At 43.6% G+C, this 17,039-nt stretch overlaps 1 protein-coding gene across 1 annotated transcript in view; it reads right to left on the bottom strand.

Annotated features, from left to right (window-relative positions):
- The window catches only part of PCSK2 (proprotein convertase subtilisin/kexin type 2), a 107,568-nt gene extending 104,116 nt beyond the window's left edge, over positions 1-3,452 (bottom strand). Inside the window, exon 1 of the mRNA XM_037405791.1 lies at positions 2,909-3,452. Coding sequence (XP_037261688.1) covers positions 2,909-3,082 — 174 coding nt within the window. The 5' untranslated portion in view covers positions 3,083-3,452. The remainder of the gene's footprint in view (positions 1-2,908) is intronic.
- Positions 3,453-17,039: the final 13,587 nt, after the last annotated feature.

Genomic DNA, 17,039 nt, shown 5'->3' with positions numbered 1-17,039 from the left:
GTAGTGGTTTCTGAATGATGGTAGGAAGCATGGCCAAAGAATCAATTAGAAAGTGCATCGCACGGTTCATAACATTAATCTTCAAGGCAATGCTTTCTCTTGAATTTCTGCAGAAGCCTGCCGTTAAGTAATGTAACATGCACTTGCTCAGAAATTGTTTGTTATTAGGAAGAAAGTACGTGAACTAAAGATATGTAATTTAAAAATCAGCTCCTGTAAGGTCATGTTAAAAGAGGTCTGTGATACATAGCAAGTGTAAAAGAAATCCCTTGCATATACGTCTTAAATCCACACACAGAAAAAAAAAAAAAGAAAGCTGAATCTGACCTTACACTCCTATTGGGACAGTCCCTGCATGGAAATAAAGGTGATTATTTTCAGATAACATATTTTCTCCAATATGGGTAAAGGTAACTGGATTTGCTTTAAGTAAATAACTCATATTACTTAAACAGTATGTGTCGTTGAAGTATGCAAAGATAATTTCTCTTTGTGGTATAACTTTTTTTTTTTTGCTATTTGTTGAATATTTTATTAGACAGCATATCTACACATGGTGCTTTTCCCCGAGCGTTTACCACTAACAGCTCTGTTTTCATACACACACATGGCCATGTTCAACTTTCTGCACTGTTGTTATCGCCATGAAAGCTAAGTCTGCACACTGTAAGAAGAGATGCTAGACAAGTCTGATGATAGCAAAACAGATCAGGAGACTCTTCAGCTCAGCAGTACTGAAGAGTCAGGAGTAGATGGCACAAGCTTTTATTAACGGCTGCCTATCGCCACCCAAGCCCCGTTACAGATTTCCCCTGCAGAACGGAGATTGCTGATAGCTCTCGATTATCCTCCGACACAGGCAGCTTAATGCCAAAGCCTGTGAACTTTTGCCATTCCCTAAAATTTCTGCCTTGCTGATAGCAGGGTGACATTTCCTCCCACATTTGGGGAGGAGAGGGGGGGAGGATTTCTAGCTTTTCAGGGACCAGGATGATGTAATCTGGAAACCTCTTGGGACAGCATGTGCTCCGTACAAGAGCCACCGCCACCATCTGCCCCCCCCAACCCTGCAAGCACACGCACATCATGCCACAGCTCAGCTAGGCTTCATTCCTAGAGACACCCGCGTCCACGGGAAACAGCCCCCTCACGGCATGTACTGGAAAGCAGGTACTCTCCTCTGGCACACCCGAGGGACTTCCCTCCAGCTCTCTGCTGAGATGTGCTTCAAGACTGACTGCCATGAAGAATCCGTATGTCTCCTCATGTGCCCAAGGCACCCTGGGGAGAGGCATGGTGGAGGGGAAAGGATTCTAGCAGCCCAGAAACTGCATTGCTTCATCCTACAAAATCCCCTCTCCCTGTCTCTTCCTTACATGGGTCACAGGACTTCTGAGAGCGTCTAGCAAAAGTAGTAACAAATTCAGCCATGCAGAAAAGTACCCCTCCACCCTCATAAGGCCTATCCGTCAGATATCCCCAGGATAGGAGGAAGTGCAAACAGGAGGGAAAGGAAAAGGGAAAACTGTTGATCAAAGAGCCGTACCTAAGTTTCATGTAACAAGACCTAATCCCCACAATGGATCCTTTCCCAAGGGCATCAGCAGCCCAGCTCTGTCAGTATCAGGACAAGACTGTGAGCCCAAAACAAAAGCATCTTATCAGCAGCAGGAGTTGGCTGTGGTGAAAGTAACAATGATCTTGTCCTCATTTCTCTAACGAGCTCCCACTGGAGCTGAGACAAGGCAGCCCGAGGGAGAGAGTCTCACTTCATATGCTTTTTTGATATTTTTTTTGTTTTTTTAATCAAGATCTTAAGCCATTTCACTCATCCAAGTTCACAGTACCATTCCAATCCATTTCCTTGGAAGGAGGATCAGACTCCCATTGCATAACTACCAAGCAGAGAACAAAACCCTACACAAGCAGCAGCAGCAGCAGGAGCGCTCACAGCTCGCTTTCCACTCTCCAAGCCCAGTGCCACCTGAGCATTAAGTCTGCCAGGAACTGTACTGACCAGGGTTCTCTGTATTAGCCTCTCCCTGTCTTCATCCGAGATGTGACTATACCCTAAAATATTAAGAAATCTACTTATTATTTGAATAGGAGAGATTTCTAGTGGACCTGGGCTCCCCATGAGCTGGGAAGAGACTCCCTGCCACTGTGGCTACCCAGGATTTCCTGGGACCTCAAGGAGAGAAAACAACCTCCAATGGCACTTGAAGTTTCCCAGCTTACATCCATTAGTGATAAGCACTGATTGCTTATCATGCTTAACATGATGCAGCTCCTCCAGCCTGGGGGGCATCCTGTTTCTCTATGCGAACAACAGGGATATGAAGAAACCACCAGCCTCACAAACTTGAGTGTCAAACCCCCTATGAAATATTCCGTTTAAATGGTGTGCGAGCTTCTCCATGGAGATGGGCTCTCACTGTTCCTGAAATACTCCGAGCCGTTTCGGTTGCAGCCGTGCCGAGGCAGCCCCGGGCGGCCCCAGCCGCTCCTGCGCCCAGCCCCGGCGCCCGAGCCCCGCCGGATGGGCGCTGAATTGGAGGATGTTTACATAGTAAGTCAAAAGGCACCGAGCTGCCATGTGGGAAACTCCTCTGCTTTCCAGTCCAAGAAACCCACCCTTCTGGGCCGCTGCTGAGGAGCGCTTGCAGGAGCTCCCGGCACCGCTGCTCCTACAGCCCCCTCGGAAAGGGGGGGTGGCCGCGGGGCCGGTCGGGACGCGCTCCGCTCCCTCCCTTCTGCCCAGGTAAGCAGCCGGCAGGACCGTGCCGGGATACCGGGATGCTCCCGGAGAACGCCGCATGCCCTCAGCCCAACGTGAAGGGCACCGCGCCGCCCCGCCGCCGCCCGCCTCCCTCCCTGCCCAGCGCCCCGAGCCTGCGCGGGGGCTTACCTTCCGCACCCCGCCGAAGCCGTGCTCCGCCGCCACCCGCTCGGCCTCCGCCTGGTCCCCGCCGTGCAGCTCCACCAAGAAATGGTTGGTGTAGACGGCTCCCCGGGCCGGGGCGCTGAGGAAGAGGAGGAGGAGGAGGAGGGCACCCCGCAGCAGCGGCGGCCCCGCCGGCATGGCCCCGCGCTGCGCGCCCGCGGAGGCAGCCCGCCGCGCCGCGGGGAGGGCGCCGGGCGGGCGGGCGGGCGAGGCGGGGAAGCGCCCAAAAGATGGGAGGGGAAGGGGAAAAAAATACTAATTAAAATGAAAAAAAATTAAAGCGGCGGAGGCAGGAGGGGAGCCGGGCGGCGGGGACCGGCCGGGCGGCGGCGGGCTGCTCCGGGGCGCCGGGGCGAGTGTGAGAGCGCGGGTGCGCGCTGCCAGCTCCGCATTGCCGGCCCCTCCTCGCCTCCAGCTCCGCGGCGGCCGGAGGGGAAGCACCAGCCGGGAGGGGAGACGCGGCGCTGCCAATCATGGGCGAGGAGGATCGCTCCGGCCCCCCAGCACGCAGCTCACACACCCCGCGGCCCTCGCAGCATCCCTAGCGCCCCCCCTGCACCCCGCGCACCCCCCCTCGACAGACCCCACCCCACCCACACCTCGCACACCTTTCACAATCCCCCCCTACGGAGCCGCCCCCCGCCCCCCCCCCCCCCCCCAGTTACACCCGTACACCGCGCGCCAGCCCCCGTTCAGCATTCAGAGCAGCACCCCGTACCCTCAGCCTAGCCCTGGACCTCCCCAGTCCCTCCAGCTCTTCTTCCCGTGGGGCTGGGGAGGGGGGCGAGTGGAGCCAGACCCCCCAGAGCAGGAGCCCACAGCAGCTGGCTGTAGGGTCAGAAGGGCTAAGCATTTTGGCAACACACACAACACCCACACCCCCCCCGCCAGCCAGGGCCAGCACCCAGCTTCTCTTTTGAGCGCAGGGAACATGAAGTGCCTGGCAGAGCCCCCGCACACCCCGCTCTAGCTTGCACCCCACACCAGCTGCTCACAGGGCAGCAAGCAACATGTTGCCATCCCTCTTTCTGCAGAAGCTAAGGCCCTGGGAGGTGGTCCCAGGACGAAGCCAGCGGAAAACTTCAGGCCCAGGGTCCCCCGCTCTGCTCTGACCACTGATGTGCACTGCCAAGCCACTCAGCCGCACAGGGACACGCAGGGGTCCAGGCTTCCTGAGCAATCCCCAAGCATGAGTCTGCAGGGAAATCACTGGCAGGAAAGCACCTGGGTGTTCCCTGTGATGAGGCAAGAGAGGATGGGGAGCATTCCATGCACTGGTGGGATTTCAGAGGTGGCAGCACCTACGAGGACGGAAACTCTGTTCTGCAAAAAAACAATCTGTCATCTGCAAAACTCCAAGTGGAAACAAATGGTACAGTATATGCAAGCTTACATCAAGGTATAGTTTAGCTTCTTCCTACAGGTAAGTCTGTGAATTTGTCATGCCGAAGGTTAATCCTTTGATGGATCCCTGAATGGTCCCCTGGGAAAGGCTTAGGGCACAGAAAGTTAGTACTGCCTTTAAAACAAACAAAATGATAGATTTACAGTTTCTGTTGCACAAATAGTCAGATGGAGCACAGACCTTAAATCAATCTGGGAAAACAAAGGAAAACAGCAGAGATCACAAGCGAGACTTCTTCCATTATCCTAAAATGCTTTAGAAAATGACAGAAGAACTCACCACATGATTGTGAATCCAAATAAGCATTGGTTTGTCATGACAAATTATTGATTTCCTTCCTCTTGATAAACAAAAATCCCTATTCAAACAGAAAGGAAATGGTAACTTGGAGCCTGATCCAAAGCCCATTTAAATCAACAGAAGTGCTGTAAATGAATGACTGATGTTGGAAAAAAAAATCAAGCATGAAGGAAAGGTAAAACATTAGAAATGACACAGCAGAGAAGGAAAACATCTTTGCAGCCTCTTTAAGAGACTATGTCAATAGAATATTTTTAGATGCCTGCTCTAAGCATAGACAGTTATTAAAAACAACTTTATGTTATTTCTTTAAGCCAAGTTGTTTGTTTTCATCAATATCCTACAACACTTCTCCTTACAACATTTTTCCCAGTGTTAAAGCAGATCCTGCTGTATTACGTGTTTCTAGGTGACTTGGGGCCCGTGAGACTCTCAGATCAGTAATACCTGCAGGCGACTGCTTGACAGCCAGTGGAGGCCCTACTGGTTCCATCCACAGCTGTTCCTTGGGATCATAAACTAAAGGAAAATAAAAAAGAAGCAGAGGAAAGAGATTTTCTGTATTTTAAATTTCTGTCTCTGAAAAAAAATACTATCTTTATCTCTCTATATATACATACGTAAGCCTTTCTGCTCCCGGAAGTCTTCCCTCGGTTGACATACCTCTTTCCATTTTGTTGCCAGTCCACAGAAGGAGGAACATCAATAACAAAGGCAATATTATTAACTTCTGGCTCTCTCAAATCAGCAAGACAGCATTCAGAAACTAGGACATATCACCTGTCTGGGTGACAAGTGTGACTAAGTCATTCACTGCTCATCTCCTGACACCCTGGGCTGACAGTATTACTCTGCAAGTTGGTGCCACTGAAGAAGTATATGGCAGGGACATTGCGGTGATGAGGAGATAGCACCAAAAAGAAGAAAGAGAGAGGAATTAGGTTAGGAAAAACTGGCTTAGAAAGTCAGATATGAATACGCCAAGCGAAAAATCAAATCGAGGAGGCCATTTAAGTAAAAGTAGTCATTATGAGTTAATGAGTACAGAAGTTTAAGACCAGAAACAACCACTGGGATTTCTCACCTTGTGTTTTATGTAAACTGTAGGGCTTATCTGTATTAATTCTGGCTTCTGGTCTTTTTCTTCTTTTTTTTTTTTTTTTTCTTCTTTTTTTTTCCTTTATGTACCAATCTTGACTTAAAAATCAAGACTGATCTATTACAGCCATCATGGAAATGTTCTAATGATTGTTTACAGCCATTTGTAAAAAGTTGTAACTCTGCCTCTCTTTAAAATAATGATTGGTCCTGCATTGACTTCTAGGTGCTGGTTTTATTATTAATTTGTCCATTGAGCTGCTGAACTATTATTATCCCCAGATAGCTTTAAGATTGTGATGATAAAGACATCTAGCTAGCACTCCCTGAGTCTCTTTCTGTAAGGCATGTTTTCCATCCCTTCAACCATTCCCATTAAATCTTTTTACTCCTTGAATTGTGAACCATAGCTGCATCAGGTATTTTTTCAGCAGAAGTCAGGCCAGTGCTAATGGATGTTACGTCGTATTTCTATTCTTAATGGGTAGCCAGTGTTTCACCAAGGATTTCATTCAGTCTCCTTACCACTGAGTGTCCTTGGTGTGCAGCACAGCACCCCTGCTGCCTCGTACAGTTCTCATCTCCTTCAAGCCATCTTCAGGAGTGCTATTCCCTAGGACAAGTTATTATATCCTGTATGACCAATGATCTTTGTCCCTAGATATATTACTCTACTTTACTGAAATACACACAATTTATTTGCATGCAGTTTTCCAAACAATCCAGATCACTCAGCACTCCTCTTTTATAGTTTATGACTTCCTTCTTTAACCTACAAACTTTACTAGTAATGAATTTACATAGATGTACTGGATTTAGCAAGATCTTGCAGAGATCATTTCTTGGCCCCGGTCCTCTGGAACCTCTCCAGAAACAAATCAACTTCAGCAATGATTCCCACTTTGTAATTATACTTAAGAACCTAGCATTTAATCAGTTTTTAGTCTGTTTCATAAAAGCCATTTTGGGTTTGTATCCAATTTATTGCCCAACATGTCATGCAATATCAAGGGTCTCCTAGACACAAGCAATATTGTTGACATGATGGATCAAAAACCTCATTTTTTTCCCCCAACTTCTTCAGTTGGTCCAGTAAAAGACACTAAGATTCTGCATAAATTTGGCTTATCTAACAGAAGGCAAATAAACAAACCACTATTTTTACCAGTCAAAACTACAATAATGTTTGAAAAATGATATAAAATTAGTTTAACAATTCCAGTTCCCAAATGGATTTCTAGCCACATCTTAAAACAGCTGTTAAATTGCTACAATCGTTTTACAAGTAGTTGGCATTCAATGTGAGGTGAGCAAAGTACTGACACAAGGTGTTTCTTTCCCTGGGGACGACACAGGATGGTAGTAGCATGGCAAGAGACCAGTATATCAGAGGAAGTTGTAAGAACTAGTTTCCTTGTTGTGGAAGTCAACCAAGGCCTAAGTACAAGATTTAAATTGCTTTCATCTTTAATTGTTCATTCTAGCAGGAGCACGAGAAGTAGCATTCTGAAGAGCTGGAAACAAAATATTGCAATAGTCAAATTTCATGTGCTATGAGACCGCAAAACACATGAGCACCCTTTCGCACAAGTCTGAGTCTCCCTTAAACCGATCTTTCTGAAGCTTTGAAGTGAGCATACAACCACGCTTTAAGTAGACTCTGAAGCAGGCTTAAAGATAATACCTATATTTGGAGCAACAGAGATGTGACTAAAAAGGCATAAGAAGAAATTTCAAAAGGAAAGAATTGGATGCATAGTTAAAAAGTCCACATTGAAATAAAGTGAAACAGCATTTGATAATCTTGTTTAGTAGTTGCTAAGGCAGAGAATGAAAGAGCAATAAAAGCAAGAACTGGAGCTTTATATTCTCTGCATATCAAGAACACCAGAGAACCCGTGTAATTGAATGTACAGTATGAAAAGAACAGAGGGAAATGCTATCAGGAACTGCCATAGCAAATACGTGGACCAGCTCGCCGCTGTGAGTTGGTTGAGTGGACCAGCTCACCACTATGAGTTGGTTGAGTGGACCAGCTCACCACTATGAGTTGGATGAGTGGACCAGCTCGCCGCTGTGAGTTGGTTGAGTGGACCAGCTCACCACTATGAGTTGGATGAGTGGACCAGCTCGCCGCTGTGAGTTGGATGAGTGGACCAGCTCGCCGCTGTGAGTTGGATGAGTGGACCAGCTCACCGCTATGAGTTGGCTCACTTCAGCTACAGGATAAAAGTCACTTCAGAAAGATTCAAGAATAAGCACTCTAAAGGTGCATCTATTTATCAACCTTGTTGTGGATCATCTTGTAACAGTGTATAAGAACAAGCTGTAAACTTGTTTGTTTCAATATTGAGCATCATGGGGTAAGAGGAAAGCAAAGCAGAAACCACAGTAAATGAGTTCACAGAGAGCACAGCTACTATTGCTCCACTTTGGACTGATTGCCAAATCAGCCATGACTGCCCTAAAGAGGGTTTTCATGAAACAAATCCGGGCTGTTTGAGCACAATGATGAAAAGATGGATGTATGAGTTATCGCAGCAAACTGACGAAGCCAAGAAAAAACAGTGGTTCTGTGTGGAGGTTCTAGGTTAAAGATCTTGGGATACAGCTGTCTTAGATGATTTCAAGATCATTTGGCCTATTTAAAAGTACTTGCCTGAACATTTTCATTGCTTTATGCTACTGAAATATTTTATTGCTGTGACAAATGTATTAACAATGGCAGCATTATTTACAGGCACATGGCTCCTGATCTGCTATATGTTATATTAAATGCTGTTAATGAGGAGAGAGGGATAGAGCAGGCACCGCTTCATACCTAAGATACATGAACCCAGGAAGGTTGGCACAGGAATTAAGAACTAAGATGAAGTATTTCACTGTGGCGGACTGCATGGGCCTTTCAAGCTTAAAGGACACTTGAAGACTGGAAGCCTTATCCACAGTTTCTGGTTACTTAAAGTTCCAGGCAGAATCCTCTCAGCATACATTTATCTATACAAGTGTTATACTGCCAAGTGTCGGAGTGAACAAGAACTGTATGTACTAATTTAGTGACACGATAATGCAAAGAGTAAAAAAGAAGAGTGTAGGAATTTGTTTTCAGCATCCATTGACTGCAGGCCAGCTGGGCTGAGCAAAGAGGATGGGAGGAGGAAAGGTGTCATTTCCTCCTCAAGCAGTTTGTGTTTTCTTTCATTTATTACCTCCAGACATAAGGAACAACAGAGGGGCTGGTAAACAACATGGTGTCTGACAAGCAGAAAGTGAAAACTGTCGAGATAACCAGTCAAAGCAGTCTCCCATGGTTACTTTATGAGTTTACAATCTGAAATGGACAGAGAGAAATGACCTACATGTAAAATACAGGTTCACAAAACAGAAAAATAAAAAAAGTTCTTGAAAGAAGAGTGTGTTTAAATGAGCATCTGAATATGCTTAAGGTAGTCTCATGCTGAAAGCCTCCTGGATTTCACTGGGACTACAGCATGTACGTGTGTTTGCTACATGGGAATATGATTGCCCATGTACTGAAGTTGTTTCCTGAATCTGACTCTTAGCCACTGTTTAATACCCACATAGGCAAACGTTCAGCTTGGGCAGCCATGGCAGAGAAGTGCTAAAAGTAATGAAAATATGCAGTTCATTTATATTAAAAGGACACGCTTGACACATTTACCGGGCTTGTCTGGGTTTTATGCTACTGAGTTCTTTGCTGAAGACCAAATCTGTCTGGAAATGACGCCTGTGCAAATGACATTAGAGAACTAGAATTGCTCGGCAAAGTCAGTTTGGAGCAGATGCTCTCGGTGACATTTTAGAAGATAACAATGGGTGAAAGAAAGCTCCCAAGTGAGACCTGGAAATACTAGCATAAAAAACAAACCAAAACCCAAACCCAGCAACAGCGGCAGATATAAGGGAAAAGGACAGAAGAAAGTCAAGGTAAAAAAGACATTGGTAACTCACGGGAGTGACTGGGCCAAAGGCAAATGGCTGGATAGGTGGGGTTAGGGACAAAGATCATACATCAGAGGAAAGACTGAAAGTGGAGCATCAAAAGATCCAGCAAGATGATCTCCAAGAAATCCACCCACACGTGTGATAAAACTTCCATGAATTACTAACAGATCTAACTGTTTGCCTTGGAAAGCTCCCAACCGTTTTCCAAATGGATTACAGAGGGGCTCAGGGAAGCTGGGGAAGAGAGCACTATTTGCGGTTCATTCAACTTTCTGGGCCCTTGTAATTGTTCATCTCTTTGATAAAGAGAAATAGGTGACAATATACAGTTGCGGCACAACTAATAATGAGCTCTTCGACTCTGGTGGAGCTTTAATTGTGAATGTTTGGCTGAAACATGGGACAAAACAGCTGTCCACCAAAAATGCAGTTTATTGCAATCAAAACCTATATCCAGTGTTGACAATTTCCATGAAAATTTTGTTGGGTAAAAAACAGGTGTTTGATTCCTAATTAAACAATGTTGAAAAGTTTTGGTTCTACTCTTGTCCATTTCATTTTTGATTTCGTTCAAATGTATGCTCCCTATAGAATGTTTAATAACTTTAATCTCACTAGTTAGCATCATCAGTATGAAACAAAGATATGTTTTCAGATTTTTTTTTTTTAATTTCCATGCATTAAAATTTCAGGCTTTGCTTCTAATCAAGAACAAAAACTCAGAAAAGCCTTCCCCCCCCCCCCCCCCCCAAACTCAAGTGCTAAAAAAAAAAAAAAGAAGGAGGTGTGATCACAGAAAAATAATTTATAAAGGCAAGAGTGAAGATAAAACAAGAAGTTGCTCCTGTCTGAGCTGAAATCTCTCTATGGGCAGACTTAAGTTACGCTTCCATAAATTAGAGATGTGGCACCATGTATTTAGGTAAGTGTAGGTTTCTTTTGACTTTATCTTTGAGATTCCAAGTTTCTAAAAGGTAAATTAAATGCTTCCAGTACTAACTTTGTTCTCCTTGTTTACAGGGAAGTAAACATTTCAAGACTTCATTGTGTATATATCATTTTGATGGAATGAACTTACAAAATTTCTGTATTTTCCATTTCAAATTAAAGCCTTGCAGCCTATTGAAAAGAGGCAAAGACAGGAAAACAGTCTTCACCATGTCTGCTGGGCTGCCTAGATCACTTTTTTCATAATTCAGCTGCCAAGTACTACCAGAGTTAGGTACCTTGATACATGACCGAGGTGAATTTGTCTCTGCTTTTTCTTGTACCAATTTCACATGCCTGCAGTTCACCTCCCACCCTGGAAAAGACTGCAAACCCACAGCTTTTCCTTCATGTCATCAGGAATTAAAAATAGTTTTAATCATCACTATAAAAAACCAGAACATACCCCCACCCCAAAATAGTTTAAAGCATCATGCCAGAGTAACAGTTATAAGTTAATAAGATATTTACCCCTATTAAGGTATTAATTTCCTTCAAGATCTGTGCATAGCTACCTTTAGATTTTGTCATGTTCAGCTGTCTCATTCCCAGGCTCTGCCTAAAAGCCTTTCCCCTTGCAACCAGTGACCTTCTCACACTCCTTGTATGGAGGCGCTGGACCTGGGATGCTGACAGAGGACAAAAACTGTGGCACAAAGCTCAGAGGATGCTGCAGTCTTCTACAGATACCTGCTTGGGCATTGGGAGGCTCAGTGTGCCACATCCCAGCATGGTAGCTTTGAGTGTCGGCTGCCACCCCCCACCAGCCCAGCCCTCTGTCACTAACCCTGCCACAAAAAGCTGTTTGCTAGAGGCCACAGCCAGCACAGAAGAGACAGATTAGCTATGGGAAAGGACATAGGGAGAAATAAACACTTGGATTTTTCCCTCCACTTCACATACACCTCGTATAATGATTACTAAGACTGTTCGCACAATGAAGCCTCATTCCAGTCCGAGGTTCAGAATGCTGTGCTGTAGACAACAATAAACAGCCTTCTATAAAGAAAAATGGAGGATTTTCTAAAAGGCAGGCCATACAAAGCCTACTGAAATTCAATGGGAGGTGGATGATGAAGCCTATCTATTCTTTGAAATTCTCCCCTGGCAGAAATAATTTTGTTTGGATTTTTACCATGAAAACAAACACATCTATTCCTACGCCTTCTTTTCCATAGTGCTGTCCTTTTCCAAATCATTACAAAGTGTATATACACATCTTGTCACACTGAGCAGTATCATGGCTTCCTAAACAATTACCAAAAAGCCACTGCACATTCGTAATTGAAAAACAAAAAGTCAATTCTGACAGTGTAAGAAAAAAGGAAAAAATATGAGAAAATAAATCATTAGGAAAAAACATATCATTTGTCCCCTAAATTGCTCTCATATAATCATTCTCTTAATAAAGAAATGCATTACTTGTTATTCCTTCTGCTGTAAGAAAACAATAATCAACATCACAAATACATGGGCAGGCCCTGCTCACAGGCTCCCTTCTAAACCACTGCAAAAATCCCATCTTTGGCAAATCTTAATTGTACTTGTAGAAAATAAAGAAGCCATAAGGAGCAGAGGAGAGTTCAAGCCTTCAATAAACATCTTGGTATGGCAAAACGGAAGTTTAGTTTAGTTTGGCTTTTGGTTTGGGTCTGATTTTGTTTTTGTTTTTACTCTGCTACACAATTAGATTTTAAGGAGTAAGAACCTATTTTCCTTCAGAACTACTGTGCTGGCTTCAAGGTGGGGGAGCCCTTCAAGAGACTTCTCAACAATTTTTAGTTCTTTGCAACTTGTACCTCTCAATGGGAGCAGAGCTACATCAGCATCCAAAGGGAGGACTTGGGATACAGCAAATTTTCTGTTTGAATTTCACTTCAGAGAAGAGACTACAACAATGCCAAAGAAAGAGGAGAGGCTGACACTTCATTTGAAATCAAGTTTCAAATTCAAGATGAAGGAGTTTAGATGGGAAAGGAAGCAAAAGGTTTGGTCTTAAAGACAGGTTTGCCTTTGTATATGTATCTCACGTAATAGATATGATAGGACAGTGGTCTTATAGAAGTCACAGATCACTACTTTAAAAACTCTGCCCCCCGTCCCCAATGTGCATTAATGTTTTGCCCAAAGGTTTGTTTTGGCAGGTTCTTTTAGCCATGTCCTGTTCGGGTTACTCTCAGGAGCCATCCTTTTGAACCATAGTGATACCTTGCATGAGGAAATTAAGCACCAGGTTCATCACATCATGAAGGGCATCGGAAGACAAAAATAATCTCAGCAGGAAATATATCAATTCAGCCTTCTTATGGAAGTGCATAATATAGAACAGTGCAAATAATTTTGGCTATTAAAAGGTCACGGTAAATGCATCATAGATATCGAATAACCATTTGTGTTACCAGGAAATATAATAATGGAAAGAAATATGAAAAACAGAAAAAATGAACCCTGGTAAAGGGAAAGAAAAGCCTGCAGTGTTCTATTTGCTATGCAACAGTCACTGACCTCATCAAATCATACCCGTGTATCTTTGATACAGACTCCTCGGTGTGATTGTTGCTGAAATGTGGGACAAAGTACACCCTATGTTTAATTGATATAGGCTGAATAACGTTAAGCACTGAGTAGCATTAAGCACCGAATAAAGGGGTTTTTTTGTTTTTTATTTTTTAATAAGGGACAGATGGTCACTTTATTCAAGCAGCTGTTGTGGGGGGGTGGGGGGAGAGATTCACTATCAGGCATGAAAGGCTAAAAATTTAGTCAGATTCAGATGCATTCCCTCCTGCTAAGTAGTGGTACCAGCACTCAGCCACTAAGTGGGATAAGACAGGAGAAAAGTGAGGCAAGAGGGCTCGTCCTGGTCAGCATTACCTGCTGCTCTCGGTGGGATACGTGCCATATGTACAAATCCAAGCTGCTGCTGAGCAAAAGCTCTAACTACACCTCAGGGCATTTTTGGCGTCCAAGTTAAATGCTAACAAGTGGAATTGCCAAAAAGTGTAGTAAAGGAATAAGCATCTTAAAGCCTGTAAAATTAGAATTGACTTATTTCGGGAGATTATATTTTATCACTAGGTGGCATTGCTCTAAATCTTTCAGTGCCCCTCTTCTGAGCTCTTTACTGTATGGGTAATATTCTAACAGCTGGTGAAACACACAAGTTTCACTGAGGTGGCACCAGCTATGCCACTCAAAATGTGTATACAAACACAAAGCAAAACTATATAGTAAGAGATTGTATTCTAACTTTGGCCTCAATTCTGTTTAGTACTATAGACATAAACACGGTCCATAACCAGAATGTTCAATTACTTCAAATGAAAGCCTCAGCCTACTCAGCAGCATTTATAAAATAACCCCAGCCCCCTCTGATAGCTCCCCCCTTCCACAATTCACTCCCACAAACCTTTCCATCAGGGACAATACAGTTGGTTACAGCTCATGTTCGTGTCTTGTACAACAGCTGTAAAGCCAGGGCTTTTTGCCAATTCACTGCACCACTGGGTTGACTCATTAGCCCATGGAATTAGAAAAAAAAAAAAAGTTTAAAAGTTGTGAACTAGAGGAGTAAGAAAGAATTAGCATCTGTATTATCTCTAAACCTGAATAGTTTTCAGCAGCATAGAAGTGATACAAGAACACAAACCTCCATTTTGAAATAACCTTAGCAAAAAAATAGTGTCCAATTAAATTTTTAAAACTACTGAAATCTCATTCTGACTCCAATAACTAAGTCCTACGTATTGTGTCTAAGGCTTACAATACCACATCCCAAAGAAGGCTTAAAGCTCCAAGGAGGTAAAGTTTAGCCATGCCCAGAAACACAATCCTGAAATCCCTTAGCCTGTAGTTACCTAAAACACAGACATGACGAAAAGTCTTTTTATGCACTTCGTACTCAGGAGTCACTGGATAAGAAATATTGCAAAGTCTTGGGAAAGGGACTAGAGCTTGAACTTCCTCACTGTTACCTGAGGACCTCAGGCACCAGCTAAGAAATCATGATCCTTCCACATCTATATTTGAGAGATAACAAGCAAGGACATTCAACCCTTTGCATGAGAAATCCCTGCATATTTACTACCTTAACAGCTACAGCCCCAGTTCCATTGCTAGATTTTTCTTCTTCCTTTTCAAGACAGAGCATTTAATAAAATGTATTCTATGGCCTGGATGGCACTATCTGCTTTTACAAATTTGACAACCTGATTCGTGTTTGCCTCTGTTTCAACAAATCAACTTCATTAAGTCAAGAGCAATGACCCTTCCCTTTTTCCTGAGCTTAGAGCAACGCCAAGAGGTCAGAGTAGCTCTTGACCAGCAGTGCTCATGTTCAACATATTTTATCCTAGGAATGAGATTATATGTAACAGTCACATGGCCATTCCAGTTCCTTTGAAACCATTTCAGGGCAAAGACAGAGTGCTTTTCAGTAGAGTAAAAGTAGACTCCTTTTCCAGCAGTCAAAAGAATAGCTATTTTCAGTTTCAATACTATACAGAGTTAATTTCCAGAAGTGCAAGAATTGTTATAAAACAACCTTTATTTCCTTTATGATCCTCCTTATGTGCCTTCTCACTCTGATAAACACACATGTGACTGTCCTTGAGCTCTGAGAAGCAAGAGACAGCTTTCCTTGTTCTCTGGGCCCATACAGCCTGGGTTTCATTCACTAGGTTCTCCAACAATTGCTTCAGGTCTTTGCAATTGAGCATGTGTAACTATTCAATCAGATTTATAACACTTACTCATCCTTGCAAAGCACTTGAGCTCTGGGGATGAAAGCAGCTTAGCACAAATGGTAACTATTGTCTTTAATCTACAAAGGCCTTGAATACATATTAGGAAAAAAATAATGGGAAAAAATATTTAGCAGTTTAGCTGAATCAGTTTAGAAACAGCTTGCATAAAATCAGTGAACCTGCATTATGCTGGCTCTCAAGAAAGTGTCTATAAATCAGTTTCTGAACCATTAAGTGGAAGCAGGAAGAGCTGTGTGCTGTGCTCCCAGCCCAAGGTGCATGGCACAACGCTGGCGTGCTGCTGGCCTGAGAGACACCACTGATGTCCTAACACAACAGCCCTCCTTCTCTCCCTTCTTTTCTGAAAGATATTCCCTGACAGGTACAGCCAGAAAACAGCCCCTCCTTCATGAAGTGTCCAGGAATTTTTGTTTGTTTGTGTTTTTTTTTTCTTTTCACTTTCATCCAGTCCAGCAAATGCCAGCCACTGCTTAACATCTCGTTTCCACTCCTGCTGCCTTGCAAGTACCATTTCTTCCTGAAATAGCCCAGTACAGATGGACCAATGAAATTAATTTGTATGTACTTTGAAAATCATACATTGAATGAGCCTGGTTAACAGGTGACTATCATAGCTTGACACTGCTGTATAGACATGGGCTGAGCATACCCATTATGCCATCGAGGAATAACCGAGCAGTCTTAATCTTAAAAATGAACAGTGATTGCTATTAATATATTAGTCATCTCAAGAAACTACCCACATATACATGATAGATGATGATGATGATGATAGGATTTAAAAAGGAAAACCTGTGTGATAATAGCATGCCCTCAAAGGCAGTGAGCTCCATGGTTCAAATACATAAATTCAGAGATTGAATTCTCTGTCAGGTCTGCCACTCAATTCCAGTGTTGCACTCACCCACAAAATGGGGGCATTTACATATATTAAACATCTTCAATTTAATCATGCACCCAGTATTGGAATATTTGCATGAAAAATTATGAGGAAATGCAAAACCCCACATTTGCTCACTCCAGAAGCAACTGACAGGGACTCTAAATTTTTGGCAGAAAACCAAGCTTTTCCTTCTCAAGAACAGACCACTCAGAATCATTTATCCCCTGCCCGCCTCAGCTGCTTGTTTGAGGTCTGGCATTTCTCTGCTCAGGAAGAGACTGCATCCTTTTCTGTAGCATCCCTCATGAGAGTCTCAACAGGGATGAGCACTGAAATGAAAGGTCACTAGGAAATCAAAGCAGGAGTGGGCTGTGAGCTGGCACTCATGACAGCAGGAGAGGAGGACAGTTTTGTGGCTACAGGCACATAGGCTTATTGCAGTTTTCTTGACCTCCGAGGATTTGGCTGCCAGCTCTGAAATTCTTTTATTGAATGTACAAAGTCAAATGAGGCAAATGCTAGAAGGAAGAATGCCTTCTGGAAAGAAGACATAATTATAACATTATAGGAACTACTCATGTATATCTAAAGGAAATTGTATCTTAAAATCAGTATTTGCTGCAAGGTTAAAATGAAAGAGCATCTGAGATTGAAGTATTTATTAGCTATCTTTCTGCTGGTAGTCATTGG

The sequence above is a fragment of the Falco rusticolus genome, chromosome 12 (genome assembly GCF_015220075.1).
Source record: "Falco rusticolus isolate bFalRus1 chromosome 12, bFalRus1.pri, whole genome shotgun sequence".
In the NCBI taxonomy this organism is placed as follows: Eukaryota; Metazoa; Chordata; class Aves; order Falconiformes; family Falconidae; genus Falco; species Falco rusticolus.
This window is presented reverse-complemented; position numbering and strand designations above follow the sequence as displayed.